Genomic DNA, 15005 nt, shown 5'->3' on the forward strand with positions numbered 1-15005 from the left:
AGAACAAATAATCCAATCAAGAAATGGGCAGAGGACATGAACAGACATTTCTGAAAAGACGACATCCAGATGGTCAACAGACACATGAAAAAGTGCTCCACATCACTCGGCATCAGGGAAATACAAATCAAAACCACCATGAGATATCACCTCACACCAGTCAGAATGGCTAAAATTAACAAGTCAGGAAATGACAGATGCTGGCGAGGATGCGGAGAAAGGGGAACCCTCCTACACTGTTGGTGGGAATGCATGCTGGTGCAACCACTCTGGAAAACAGCATGGAGGTTCCTCAAAATGTTGAAAATAGAACTACGCTATGACCCAGCAATTGCACTGCTGGGTATTTACCCTAAAGATACAAACGTAGTGATCTGAAGGGGCACATGTACCCGAATGTTTATAGCAGCAATGTCTACAATAGCCAAACTATGGAAAGAACCTAGATGTCCATCTACAGACGAATGGATAAAGAAGATGTGGTATATATACACAATGGAATACTATGCAGCCATCAAAAGAAATGAAATCTTGCCATTTGCGACGACATGGATGGAACTAGAGGGTATCATGCTTAGCGAAATAAGTCAATCAGAGAAAGACAACTATCATATGATCTCCCTGATATGAGGGAGAGGAGATGCAACATGGGGGGTTAAGGGGGTAGGAGAAGAGTAAATGAAACAAGATGGGATTGGGAGGGAGACAAACCATAAGTGACTCTTAATCTCACAAAACAAACTGAGGGTTGATGGGGGGAGGGGGTTGGGAGAGGGGGGTTGGGTTATGGATATTGGGGAGGGTATGTGCTATGGTGAGTGCTGTGAAGTGTGTAAACCTGGGGATTCGCAGACCTGTACCCCTGGGGATAAAAATATATGTTTATAGATTAAAAAAAAATCAATCTAAAAAAAAAAAAAGAATATGGCTGGGTTGTATCAAAAAAAAAAAAAAGAAGAGGAATTATTAGGGGAGGGAAGAAGATGTAAGAAAGGGTAGGTTTCTGGTGGAACAAAATGAGTGGGGTTTGTTTGAGGTTGTCAGGGGCTAGCTGAAAATTCCAAGTAGACAGGAATTCTGGTTCAGAAACACCTGGTCCAGAGGTAGAGATTTTGAAGTCATGTGTACATGGTTGTATACACATGAGCGAGGTAGCTAGCTCTAGGAGAACAAGATATAGTTAAGGGGAAGGGAAACAAAAATTGATTGGATGTCCATATGTGCCAGACATTGGCATTTTCACATTTATTCCTTAAAATAGCATGCTGCTTCATTTTCTCTTCACTCGTATTACTTAACTACCCAGCTAATACCTATGGACCTGGAACTGTGCACAAACATCTTATTGTTCTTTTAAGCCCATCTGCCTAGAGAGCTCTTTTATTTGACTGGCATACTCTTCTTCGCCTTTCAGAACTACGCCCATACATATTCCTTTTATAGAGAGACTCACTATTGAGTTGCCTCCCCCAAATAGCCAATCCATTTGTCATACTTTGCCAGAGCCGCCTTTTTATTTTTATTTTTTTTTAATATTTTATTTATTTATTTGAGAGAGAGAGAGAGACAGTGAGAGAGAGCATGAGCGAGGAGAAGGTCAGAGGGAGAAGCAGACTCCTCGTGGAGCTGGGAGCCTGATGTTGGACTCGATCCCGGGACTCCAGGATCATGACCTGAGCTGAAGGCAGTCGCTTAACCAACTGAGCCACCCAGGCGCCCCCAGAGCAGCCTTTTTAAATACATGAATGTGATACCAGCCCCAAGAGAGCATCCTGTTTATGGCAGGTGTTTCCCTTCTCTCTAGTAGAACACTCTGAGATACCAAATAGCTCTTTATGTTTGGTGATTTACTTAAAGACTTCAGGAGATTCGCCTGGAAATTCTAAAAGAGCTGCTGAGAAAACGTGATGAGAATCAAAACGACGTGAACATGAAGCACCTGAATGCCCGGTGGTCTCAACTGCAGGAAGCAAAGGAGGCAAAATTGGCACGGATTCAGCACACACACGTCTCAGGTAATGGTGTCATATGAACAGTGAAGGGAATGGGAGGTTTGGCTTTGCTTTGAATCTTTGAGCAAACCTGATTTAGGTACAATTCCTTTGAGTCCTAATGTTATTAAATAAGTAAAGGAGATGAATTATTTCTCAAAAGTAGAAGAGTGGAAGAAAATTCCTTACTGAGAAAACCAAGCATTGATGTTCTAACAGGCAGTCCAGATATTAACATTATGTGTGTGTGGGGGGGGTAAGTGTAAGGGGTTGGCCTTCCCATATTCATGGATTGAAGTCCTGGATAGGGAACCCTATTTCTCAGTCTTTTTTTATTATTGCTCTTAAATGAGACATTTAATCATCGTTTTTCCTGCTCACCCCCTGCCATGAAATTTTAATACCATGGATATACTGTATATCTGTTTGCATACTATCTCTGTACATATAAAAAGAGCAGTCTGTGGATGATTAAGAATGACTATATCAAAATTTTAAATTAAAATTTTAAAAGGGGCATCTGCATGGCTCAATTGGTTAAGTGTCCAACTCTTGATTTCGGCTCAGATCATGATCTCAGGGTCAGGAGATTAAGCCCCACGTTGGGCTCCTCACTGGGCATGGGGCCTACTAAAGCTTCTCTCTCACCCTCTCCCTCTGTCCCTCACCACCCCTCATCTCTGTCTCTCTCCCTCTCAAAAAAAAATTAATAAAAATAAGGATTAAAATTTTAACTCATTAGTATTTATAGTTTTATTTGCTTAGGAACTTTTAATGTAATTTACTTTTAAAATTGTAATATTTCAATTACATGTTCAAATTAGCAATTTTTATACCTAATAAACAGAATAATCACAATATTTAAAAAAACCAAATTTGTTATTTATCTACAAAAGTAGAACAATTATAAAAATTCCTTAAAATTAAAAAAATTCCTTAAAATTATTCTCAGTGAACTTAACTTTTAAAGTTTTCTTGATGTGAGAAAATAACTTTTAACTAGATTCTAGGTATGCATTTAGATATTGTCAACTGTTTCTTTTTAGTACTTCACAATAATAAACGATGGGTTGACTAGCTTGTCTATTGTATTCTATTCTATTCTAAAGTCCTCCTGTCCCTCTCTTCCGCCCTCTGGGATCGGTCACCTTCCAAAAAACTTCCTGCACACATAACTTTGTTTTAGGCTCTGCCTTTGCGGGAACCAAGGCTAAGAAATTACTCATATGTCACTTCTTCAGTGAGGCCTTCAAGGACACCCCCACCCCCCATAAATTAGGTACCTGTTATCTGCTCTCACTTATATGCCCCTGAACTTATTTTGTGTGTGAGAAGATAACTTTTAACTAGCTGTTAAGTATGCAGTTAGATATTGTCAACACTTTTTCTCTTCAGTACTTGATCTAACTAATGATGAGCTGACTAACTTTTGTAGATAAATAACAAACTGAAGGTTGCTGGAGGGGAGGGGTAGAGGGATGGGGTAACTGGGTGATGGGCGTTAAGGAGGGCACTTGAGATAATGAGCACCGTGTGTTAGATGCAACTGATGAATCACTGACCTCTACTCTGAAACTAATAAAAAAAGATAAATAACAAAATATAAACTTTTTGCTTAATTCCCAAACCCCACGTCACACACAAAAGTGTGGAGAATCAAACATAAATGCCCACAAGGCAGTAGTAGTACATGCAGCCGCCTCTTACAGTAAGACTTTGCCGTCCCACAGTATGGGTTTGCACCCATCGTGAGTGCACAGTGTGGAGCCCTGGGGAGTGGATCTGTGATAGGCGGAGAGGTAGCACAACTCCTCAGCTGAGTAAACTCCCAGTGTGCACAGCTGAGCCTTTTCCATCTGACGGCCAAACAGTTCTGAAAGCTCCAAGCTGGGATATATTGTGTTTTATTCTGTTGTTAGGCAAGGTAGAAGGAGATTATTGAAGAACCTGTTGTCTTCCTTCCCTTGCAGTTATTTTCCCAGGAGAAAATAATTCTCCAGAACTCCACTGACCATGTCTTTCTTGGTTACTTTTTTTTTTTTAAAGATTTTATTTATTTATTTGACAGAGAGATCACAAGCAGGCAGAGAGGCAGGCAGAGAGAGAGGAGGAAGCAGGCTCCCCACTGAGCAGAGAGCCCGATGCGGGGCTCGATCCCAGGACTCTGAGATCATGACCTGAGCCGAAGGCAGTGGCTTAATCCACTGAGCCACCCAGGCGCCCCCCTTTCTTGGTTACTTTGAGTTTCTTTCATTAGCTTGACAAAACTCTTCCTGAGTTTTTGTAAGTAAGTTTTTGTAAGCTCTTACCTCAGAGCTTGGAATACACTTATAAAAGACTTTTGATGAGTACCAACTGAGGACACCAACTGACTCAGCTTCTGTCGCTCCCACTTGTCTCATGATGACCTGGGCTATGCAGATGACAGACCTGGCTGCAGTGAGCGGTCATCATGAAATTCAGTCAGTTCAGTAGCTTTCCTGTGAATAAAAGTAAAACTGGCTTATTAGACATTTGTTCAGAACAACACTGTGAAGATAGTCACAGAGGTATGTTTTATTGTAGCGATCAGAAAACTTGTGGGAAAAAGAAAGAATATAGAAGGAAAGTTGGAGAGAAGAAATATCATCAGGGATTATTGTGATTATGCATCACAGGTCTATGGACCTCTGTCTCGTCTTGGTCGTTTCCCTGACAACAATTCAGAGGATTTTGTAGTAAAAAACCACTATCTCAACACCTATGAAGGTAAGCAATTTACATAATTCCAAGTCCAGTATAAGAGGAATATTAAAGTACTAAAAGAGAAGTATTAGATTAAAGGCAAAACAACAAATAAAAATATTTTCAAGAAATAGCAATGAACACATTTAATGTTAGTAATAGGAGTACATACGAACCGATAAAAACTCCTAAGATCCAAATAAATATATATCTGTGTTTACCTACTAAACATTTAAGCATGTTCAATGTCACAAAAATGAAACTGAAAAAGCTTTTATACCGGTTTTTCAAAGTAAACAAGGAATATATCATGAAATCAGCCCTTTAAAAAGAACTATTAGTAAACTAGTGGGCAAGGAAATGGGTAACTAGGGGACAAGTTCGTAGAGAGGACTATACCTCTTGCCAAGTCCCGGAGAGGCTCATTTAGATTATTTAAATTTAATTGACAAGTTGAAGCATATACATGGCCAAGATCATGAATTGATGGTCACACTGTTGAACTTGTAGCTCTGGCTGATCATCTCCAGAGCAGAATACAATAAACTGGTGTATAGCGACTAAAAATTGGTGGTCCCATATATCATATGGTCACTAATTTTCTGTTGGTTATTGTCATAGAACTCAATACTTTTTTGTAGGGAAATATTTAATTAGAATGCATTTCTCAGGGTCCCTGGGTGGCTCAGTCTGTTAAGTGTCTGATCCCAGGGTCCTGGGTTCAAATTCCACATTGGGCTCCCTGCTCAGTGGTGAGTCTGCTTCTCTATCTGCCCCACTCTCCTTATGTGCTCTCTCTCTCTCTGAGAAATAAAATCTTTTTTAAAAAAGAATGCATTTTTCATTTTGTGGTCTAAATCACCAAGAACATGAGAACATTAATTATGTAGAAATTTGCTTTACATTTTGGGGCCACTTCAATTATGTGAGCTCTATCTTATCAGTAATTCTAAATGAAATCACTTAGCAAACAGCTACTAAAATTAACAATATGCTCTCAAAACGTGAAATTTAATCACTGAATACTAAAAATATGTACTTCCTTCCTGTAGGATTAGTTGAACTTGAGTCATGTCTCCCAGATTTTGTGACACAACCCCGAATCAGACCGCCAAAGCCAAAAGTCACTACCACAAAAGCTGGTTTTCTCAAGAGGGCAGCAAGGATGGACCATGAGTTGGCAGAGGTTCATAAGGTATAAGACTTATTTGTAGACAAGAGCTATTAGTGGGACTTTTGTAGTGAAATACTTCATCTCCAAAACTGCAGTGTCCAGTGGTTCTCAGCACATAACTCTACATCTTTTCTCCTCTCCAGACTTTTATCTTCCGGAAGTTGCCCGCGCTGTGTTGAACCAATGTTTATTCCTTGTTTCAAACTGTAGGAAAATTGTTGGAGGCTGTCCTCCCCATTTGCAGAAGTCATGCTACTTCCTTTTTGTTGTTGTTGTTGTTATCATGTTACTTCCTAAAAGTGGTTCTGACTTTGGATCTACATAATAAAATCTGCCACTACATTGAGGTATAGCAAGTTCCTAGTATCAGGAATTACTGCTGGTTTTAATAGTGTAATAGGCCTCATTTTCTCCCTTTTAGATTTGTTACCGGGGCATGAAGAAGAAAGGGAGTCACGTTCAAGTCCTTTCTCATCTGGTTTAAAGCTCAACTAAATGAGAAAGTGCAGTGGTTATCTCCATGAAACAAGTTACACGGCACCCTGCAGCTGTGCTTCCCTTTTGTTAGTTGGACTATAAGTGCACAGACTCTAGAATTCGTGATTTGTGATCATGCTACTCCGTCTTTAACATGCATCACAATCACCTGGAGGGCTTCTTAAAACACATGTCGCTGGGCCCACCCCTCAAAGTTTCTGATTGAGTAGGCCAGGGGTGGGGCTGGAGTACTTGCATGTGGTACAAGTTTCCAGATAATGCAATCTTCAGAAATTGCCATTGGAGACACACTGGTTCATGATAATCTCATCATTGGCTCATGCATTTGTTTGTTCATTTGGCTTTGGGCATAGCATAAGAATCCACGGTAGCCTATACTCAATATAAAAATTAAGACCTTGGGACGCCTGGGTGGCTCAGTTGGTAAAGCGTCTGATTCTTGATTTCAGCTCACGTCATGATCTCAGAGTCCTGAGATAGAGCCCCACTGTGGCTCCATGCTGGATGGGGAGCCTGCTTAAAATTCTCTCTCTCCCTCTTCCTCTGCCTCTACCCACCCCACCAAGGCACGCATCGCCCTTTCTCTCTCTCTCTCTCTCTAAATAAATAAATAAATAAATAAGGACTTTGACAATAATTCACATATATCTATGTGTTTTTTTTTCCCACCTCATCACCCCATCTCCGTTTACCCATTCTGAACTTGGTGTTCATTATTCTTTCACTTTCTGTAAGAGTTTCTTTCAAATACTCTTCATTAGGGTATGGAAGTTCTCTTCTATTCCTGTTTTACTAAAGCTTTTAATCATGTATTCATGCTGAATTTTATCACATGTTTTATCTGTATCTATTGAGGTAATTATATATTTTTTAAATTATTGAATAGGGAACATTTATGTTTTTGTTTTTGTTTTTTTTTAACAAACAATCTATCCTTACATACTGAGAATGAACCTAACTTGGATAAGATTTTTTTTTTAAAGATTTTATTTATTTATTTGACAGAGAGAGAGATCACAAGTAGGAAGAGAGGCAGGCAGAGAGAAAGGGGGAAGCAGGCTCCCTGCTGAGCAGAGAGCCTGATGCAGGGCTCGATCCCAGGACCCTGAGATCATGACCTGAGCCAAAGGCAGAGGCTTAACCCACTGAGCCACCCAGGTGCCCAAGATGTTTTATTTTTAATACACTGTTGGGTATTTAGGAGGGCACTTGTTATGATGAGCACTGTGTGTTATAAGTAAGTGATAAATCACTAAATTCTATTCCTGAAACCAATACTACACTATATGTTAACTAACTAGAATTCAAATAAAAATTTGAAAAAGAAAAAAATTCATTGTTGGATTTGATTTACTAATATGTTTTCCAGAATTTTGATTCCATATTCATGAGTGAAACAACCTTATTTTTCTCTCATTTTTACTCCATATGGCTTTGGTGTTAGAGTAATGCAGGTCTTCTGAAATGACTGCAGAGTATTCCTTCTTTTCTACTTTTGGAAAGAGTTTAAGTTTAAAGTGATCTAGTCCTTCAATTCGGTAGAATACTCATATTAAAATTATCTGAGACTGATGTTTTCTTCATGGGAAAATTCTAACTACTCCTTCAGTTTCCTCACTACTTATAGAACTGTCCGCATTGTTTTGGTAAATTATATTTTCTTTTTTTTTATTTCTTTTTTATTATTATTTTTATTTTTTACGGAGGGAGAGAAGAAAGGGGCAGGAGAGGGGCAGAGAATGAGGTAGAGAGAGAATCTTAGGCAGGATCCATGCCCAACTGCAGAGCCCAATGCGGGACTTGATCTCACTACCCTGAGATTGTGACCTGAGCCAAAACCAAGAGTCAGACATTGAATTAACTAAGCAAATCAGGTGCCCTGGTAAATTACATTTTCCTTATAAAGTGTTTGCGCCTAACTTTTCATATTTTTTGGCATGTGGTTGTTGATAGTATTATTTAAAATCTTTTTATGTTTGTGATATCTATAGTCCTGCCTATTTTTTTTCATTTGTAATACTATTTATTTTTGCTTTCACTCTTTTTCCTTACTTGGTTTTACAGGAGGCTTATTAATTTCCTTGGTATTGTTTTTCCAAAGAATGAAATTTTTACTTTGTTGATTTTCTCTACAATATATATATATTTTAGTCACATTAACTCCCATTCATATACATCTTTCCTCTTTCTTTTTGTTTTGTTGTTCTTTTCCTTAAAGTAGTCATGTAGCTCATTAATTTTCAGGCAGTCATCAGTTTTATAAAAGTATTGAAGGGTAAGCCTTTCCTTCAAAACACTGATTTTGGTATATTCCATTAGTTTTGATTTTATCAATATTAGTATCTAATTTTTAAAAACGTGTTATGGTTTTTGAACCTGTGAGTATTTAAGTTTTTAAATTTCCAAATATGCAGGAATTTTAACTCATTTTTGAATTAACTTCTAACTCCTTTGCTCTATGGTCAAGGATCCCTATTCTTTGAAACTTAGTGAGGCTTGTCTTCTGAACTAGTATATGAGTTTACATACAAAATAATCTAAGTCCACCTTCAGATAATACTGTCACTTTACGTGCAGTGTAGGTCCCTTATAGCAGATTATTCCCCGTTCATCCCTACTGTCCATGTGGCATTCTTGTCATTCATTTCACTGATCCATATGCTATAATAACCAATATATTCTTACTCTCATTGCTTTAACAGTTATTTTTTGGATCAATTAAAAATAAGAAAAAATACTTTATTTTACCTTCATTTATTCTTTCTATGGCACTGTTCCTTTATAGGAATGCAAGTTTATGACCTATGTCATTTTGCTCCTACCTGGAGCAACTGGAGAACTTGGTTTACATTTATTATAAGGAAGGTCTCCTGGCAATAAACTCTCAGTTTTTGTTTGTTTCAGGAAGTCTTTATTTCTTCTGTATGATTTTTTTTAGATAATTCACATACCATTAAATTCACTCTTTTAAAATAAACAATTCAGTTGTTTTTAGTATACATATACACAAGGTTGTTCAACCATCACCATTATTTAATTCCAAAACATTCTCATTATCCCCCAAAGAAACCTATACCCATTGGCAGTCACTCCTAATTGCCTTCTTCTCCCTATCCCCCAGCAGCCACTAATATTTCTTTTTATGGATTTGCCTATTCTGAACATTTCATATAAATGAAATCAGACAATGTATGGCCTTTTGTGTCTAGTTCTTTAACTTAGCACAATGTTTTTAAAGTTCATCCATGTTGTAGTAGGTACCTTAATGCTTTGTTTGACTGTACGATATTCCATTATGTGGATATATCACATTTTGTTTACCTGCTCATCAATTGATACAGTTGATAGAAATTTGAGTAGTTTCTACTTTTTAATCTATTATAAACTATGGTGCTTTGCACATTTGTGTACAAATTTTTGTGTGGACATAAATTTTTCAGTTCTTTTGGCAATATACCTAGGAATGGAATTCCTGGGTTACCAGGTAACTCTTTTACTTCTTGAAGAACTCCCAGACTATTTCAAAAGTGGCTACACTGTTTTACATTCCCACCAAGAATGTATGAGGATTCTGATTTCTCCGTATTTTTGTCCTCACATATTACTGCCCATCTTTTTTATTATAGCCATCCTAGCTCACCCAGTGAGATACCTGCGTGGTATCTCATTGTGGTTTAGAATTGCATTTGTCTTAATGATTAATGAATTTTAGCACCTTTTTCATGTGCCTTTTGGTCATATGTACATCTTTTTTTTTTTTTTAAGATTTTGTTTATTTATTTGCACGAGAGAGAGACAGCATAAGAGAGTGAGAAAGCACAAGCCGGGGGAGGGACAGAGGGGAGAGGGAGAAGCAGGCTCTCTGCCAAGCCGGAGCCCGATGCAGGGCTTGATCCCAGGACCCTAGGATCATGACCTGAGCCAAAGGCAGATGCTTTTTTTTTTTTTTTTTTTTAAGATTTTTTTTATTTGACAGAGAAAGATCACAAGCAGGCCAAGAGGCAGGCAGAGAGAGCGGGGGAAGCAGGCTCCCCGCTGAGCAGAGAGCCCGATGTGGGGCTCGATCTCGGGACTCTGGGATCATGACCTGAGCTGAAGGCAGAGGCTTTAAACCACTGAGCCACCCAGGTGCCCCCCAAAGGCAGATGCTTAACCGACTGAGCCACTCAGGCACTCCAGGTCATTTGCATATCTTTTTTGGGGAAATGTCTATTCAGATCCTTTGCTTATTTTTTAATTGGGTTGTCTTTTTATTGTTTATAATACACATTACTTTTAATGTCTATTTACTGTTGAGTTGTAGGAGTTTTGTATATATTCTGAGGACTATTCCCTTGTCAGATGTGATTTGCAGATTTTCCTCCCATTCTGTGGGATGTGTTTTTACTTTGATAGTATCCTTTGAAACAGGTAAATTTAAAATTGTGATCTTTTCAGTTTTGAATAATGATTTTATTGAGTGAATTCTAGGTTGGCGGGGTTTTTTCCAACACTTCAAAGATTTCACTCTCGCATGGATTTTTTTTTTTTTAAGATTTTGTTTATTTATTAGAGAGAGAGTGAGTAAGAGCATGAGCAGGGAGGAGGGACAAGGAGAAGCCGAAGCAGACTCCCCCTGAGCAGGGAGCCCGATGCAGGACTTGATGCCAGGACCCCAGAATCATGACCTGAGCTGAAGGCAGATGCTTAACTGACTGAGCCACCCAGGCATCCTGCATAGCTGTTTTTTGACTAGAATTCCACTGTAATTTTTAATCTTCATTCCTTAGTAGCAGGTGTGTTTTCTATCTTCTTTCAGACTTCTCTCTTTGTCTTTCTCTAAATGTTATATGCCTGGGGTGTGTGTGTGTGTGTGTGTGTGTGTGTGTGTGTGTGTGTGTGTGTGTGTGTTAAGGTACCTGTCTTGCTTAATGTTTTCTAAGCTTTCCGGATTTGTGGGTTGGTGTTTGTTATTACTTTAGGCAAGTTTCCAGCCATTATTATTTCAAATATTTATTCTACATTCTCTCTTTCTTCTCCATTTGGTATTCCACTTACACATATTACTCTTTGATATTGTCTCACAATTCTTAGATGTTCTGTTCTGTTTCTTTGTTTCTCCATGCATTTCAGTTTGGGAAGTTTGTATTGACATATCTTCAAGTTCCTGGAGTCTTTTTTTTAATCTTTTTTTAGCTGTGTTGAGTCTACCAATGAGCCTATTGATAGCATTCTCCATTTCTGTTACAGTGTTTTGACTTCTAGCCTTACCTTTTGATTCTTTGGGTTTCAGTCTCTGCTTACATTACTCATCTGTTCTTGTTTGTCATCTTCCTTTTCCATTAGAGCCCTTAACATAGTAATCATTGTTATTTTAAATTTTCTGTCTGATAATTCCAACATGTATATCATATCTGACTCTGGTTCTGATGGTTACTTCTCTTTTTAGAGTATTTTTTTACTTGCCTTTGTAATGCCTTTTAATTTTTTTGCTGATAGCCTGACATCTGTTATCAAACAATAGTAACTGAGGTAAATAGACTATAGTGTGGCATTTATATTAATCTGGCTAGATGTTGGGCTGTGTTTAATGTTTGTTGTAGCTAATGTCAGAGGATTCACATTCTTCTACAGTCCTTGTTTTTAATCTGTCCTCTTGGCTTCGGGATGAGATGCCATTATATGGTGTCTGTCAGTCTGGAATATTGGTTTGAATTGAAGAGAGTCACTAAATATTAGATTTATGTCCAGATAGTGTATTTACTTTGTCTTATGGTTACATTATTTTGAGAATCTAGAATCAGAAATATAAAGGTACAGGTGGTATAAGGCTTTAAAAAATACTTTATGAGCTATGTCACAGTAACCATAGAGGAGAAATATCTAGAATAGTATAAAATAATTTCCACAGTACAGTATTTTTCAGGCTATTCTTGGTAGTAATTTAGGTTGGAATATATTTTTGAAGACTTGTCAAACTATTTATGTCCTAAAGGAGATTAAAGAGTGTACCAATGAGGGCACCTGGGTGGCTCAGTGGGTTAAAGCCTCTGCCTTCGGCTCAGGTCATGGTCTCGAGGTCCTGGGATCGAGCCCCACATGGGGCTCTCTGCTCAGCAGGGAGCCTGCTTCCTCCTCTCTCTCTGCCTGCCTCTCTGACTACTTGTAATCTCTATCAAATAAATAAATAAAATCTTTAAAAAAAAAAAAAAGAGTGTACCAATGAGTTCTTTCTTCTATTTATGAAAATCATGGATTGAACTCAGTTGCCTAATGTATTTGTCTTTTAAGCATGTTAAAATGTATTGTTTGGTAACAACATTTCCTTGATATTCTCATATTCATTCATATTCCTCCTCCCAAGAGCTTTACCTTTCAAGACAATAAGACAGATTGAAAGGATTCTCATATACTTTTATTTGTTGGTTTTATTATACTTTTCATTAGACTTCTTGACCAAACATTTTTCCCTTAACTGTGAAAATGAATTGCCTTTTTTCCAAAATTTAAATTATTTGTTTCTTTTCTTTTATATTTAGAATTTATTTTCTGACTGGGAAAAATATCCAGATAGTTCAAAATTCATAAATTATACAAAAGTATTAAATGTAAATCTTCAATCCCTGTCTCCCAGCTATGCAGTTCCTTCTTTGGAGGCCACCAGTGTTTTTTAGTTTCATATCTTTCTGTCCAGAGATATCTTACAAGCAAATATATTCATATCTATTTAGAGAAATATACACATGTATATATGTGTGTATTTAGAAATATGTAAGAACAAATAAAAATACCTATGAGTATCTTCTTAAATTTTTTTACACAAATAATACATAATACACACTGTCTGTCTGTGCTTTTATTATTTAATATATGTTGGAGATCATCCCATAATTGTGTTACATCATTTTTTACAGATTTTTCATCATATAAATGTACCATGTCTACCCACTCCCCACTTGATGGATATTTATATTGTCCCAAGTTTTTTGTATCAAAAAAATTACTATATTGAGTGATCTTATTTGCATATAATTTGGTACATGTATGAGCAACATATCTAGAAGAAAATTCCTAGACATGAATTGCTGACCCACAATATGCCTGCATTTATAGTTTCGATGGATGCTGATAAATTTTCTTACATAAATTATGTACTGATTGCTGAGTGTGTGAGAGTGCCTGTTTTCCTAGATCCCTACCAACATATTATGAATGATTGGTTTTAAGATGGTTTCATGTGGTGCTGTTTAAGGCAATGCACTCAAGAGATGCCTGAGCTTAAAATTATTATTTTTTAGACTGCTGCTGCTTTCTGTTGATTCAATAGTTGTGGTTATTGTAGAGCTGTTATATATTAGAACTGTTGTGTATTTGGTGTCAGTTTCATTTTGTAGAAACTCAGAGGGTTCTGTTAAAACCACAATAATTTCATGTGGTTTCAAATTTTACTGAACTTGCATATTTTTATTAATTTCAAGTTTTGGCTTAGTGCTTATTTTGTCACTTCTCTCTGTTTTCTGTGGGAAAACTAATATAAAAATCATATGATGAAAAACATTCTAAAATATGATTTTTAAAAGACAGAGATCAGGTTTTTTGATACTTTTTTTTTTAAGATTTTATTTATTTATTTGACAGACAGAGATCACAAGTAGGCAGAGAGGCAGGCAGAGAGAGAAAGAGGAGGAAGCGGGCTCCCTGCTGAGCAGAGAGCCTGATGTGGGGCTCAATCCAAGGACCCTGGGATCATGACCTGAACCGAAGGCAGAGGCTTTAACCCACTGAGCCATCCAGGCGCCCCCGGCTTTTTGATACTTTTAAGTTACAAGTATCCCCCTATGGCTGAAAATAGAAACAATGAACAAAACCTTATGTCATATATAATTTGGGGGACTTCTGGTGACTAAAAGTAAAATCAGTAAAAATGTATGTTGAAATCAAAGCACACGCACACACTGTTTCTCAAGAAAAGTTCATTTTCAGAAAAAGTGAGGTGCAGGCCTTCATGGTCAAAGGAAAGCTCTTTCTTCACTAGGAGACAATTGCCATTTAATGCTCCTCAGTTCCCCCATAACAACAGAACATACCAAATATTTCTGTCATTTGTGGCACAGTGAAATTTTCTATCACCCAGGCACTTACTTGAAATAGCTAATTGGCTCTTGTGGAAGAATAGGAGTTGGAGGTTTTGCTTGCATACACACCACAAAACCTTTCAAAATCTCAAAAAAAATTTTTTTAATTCCCCAAATCTTTGACTAAAATGGATAAACCTAGAATATGTGCTTGGTTTATTCAATGTTAGCTGATGTTTAGGAATATCATACCATCCCTTGGGTCAAACAAGCCCCCAGTTTTGGCCCTTCTCAAACTGTCATAGCATAACCATAGTGAAGATTATTTCTGATTGATACTCGATCTGTGGCCTAGATTGAGTAGTGGAAGAAAAACAAAGGTAAGAAATGACGCTAGTTGGTGTGATTTCAGGCAATACTGGATAAGAAGAATAGAGTTCTTGAACCAAAGAAAGTTTTGCGCTTTCTTCAAAGAAAGGCTCTACCTCAACCTCGGCTTCCAACTCCAACCTTGGAAATGAGTTCCAATGTAAGTTTGAAACTTTATTTGAAATGCTAAATTCA

The 15005-nt window shown here is 37.5% G+C and overlaps 1 protein-coding gene across 3 annotated transcripts in view; it reads left to right on the plus strand.

Moving 5' to 3' along the window:
• Nucleotides 1-15005, plus strand: part of CFAP91 (cilia and flagella associated protein 91) — a 102565-nt gene that overhangs the window by 58807 nt on the left and 28753 nt on the right. For 2 of the 3 annotated variants that reach the window (XM_047725927.1, XM_047725908.1), the window contains exons 8-11: nucleotides 1858-2015; nucleotides 4557-4739; nucleotides 5768-5910; nucleotides 14854-14970. In XM_047725927.1, the coding sequence (XP_047581883.1) occupies nucleotides 1858-2015; nucleotides 4557-4739; nucleotides 5768-5910; nucleotides 14854-14970 (601 nt within the window). The remainder of the gene's footprint in view (nucleotides 1-1857; nucleotides 2016-4556; nucleotides 4740-5767; nucleotides 5911-14853; nucleotides 14971-15005) is intronic. The other variant, XM_047725916.1, reaches the window with a different exon arrangement.

Source organism: Lutra lutra, chromosome 1, assembly GCF_902655055.1.
Source record: "Lutra lutra chromosome 1, mLutLut1.2, whole genome shotgun sequence".
Lineage (NCBI taxonomy): Eukaryota > Metazoa > Chordata > Mammalia > Carnivora > Mustelidae > Lutra > Lutra lutra.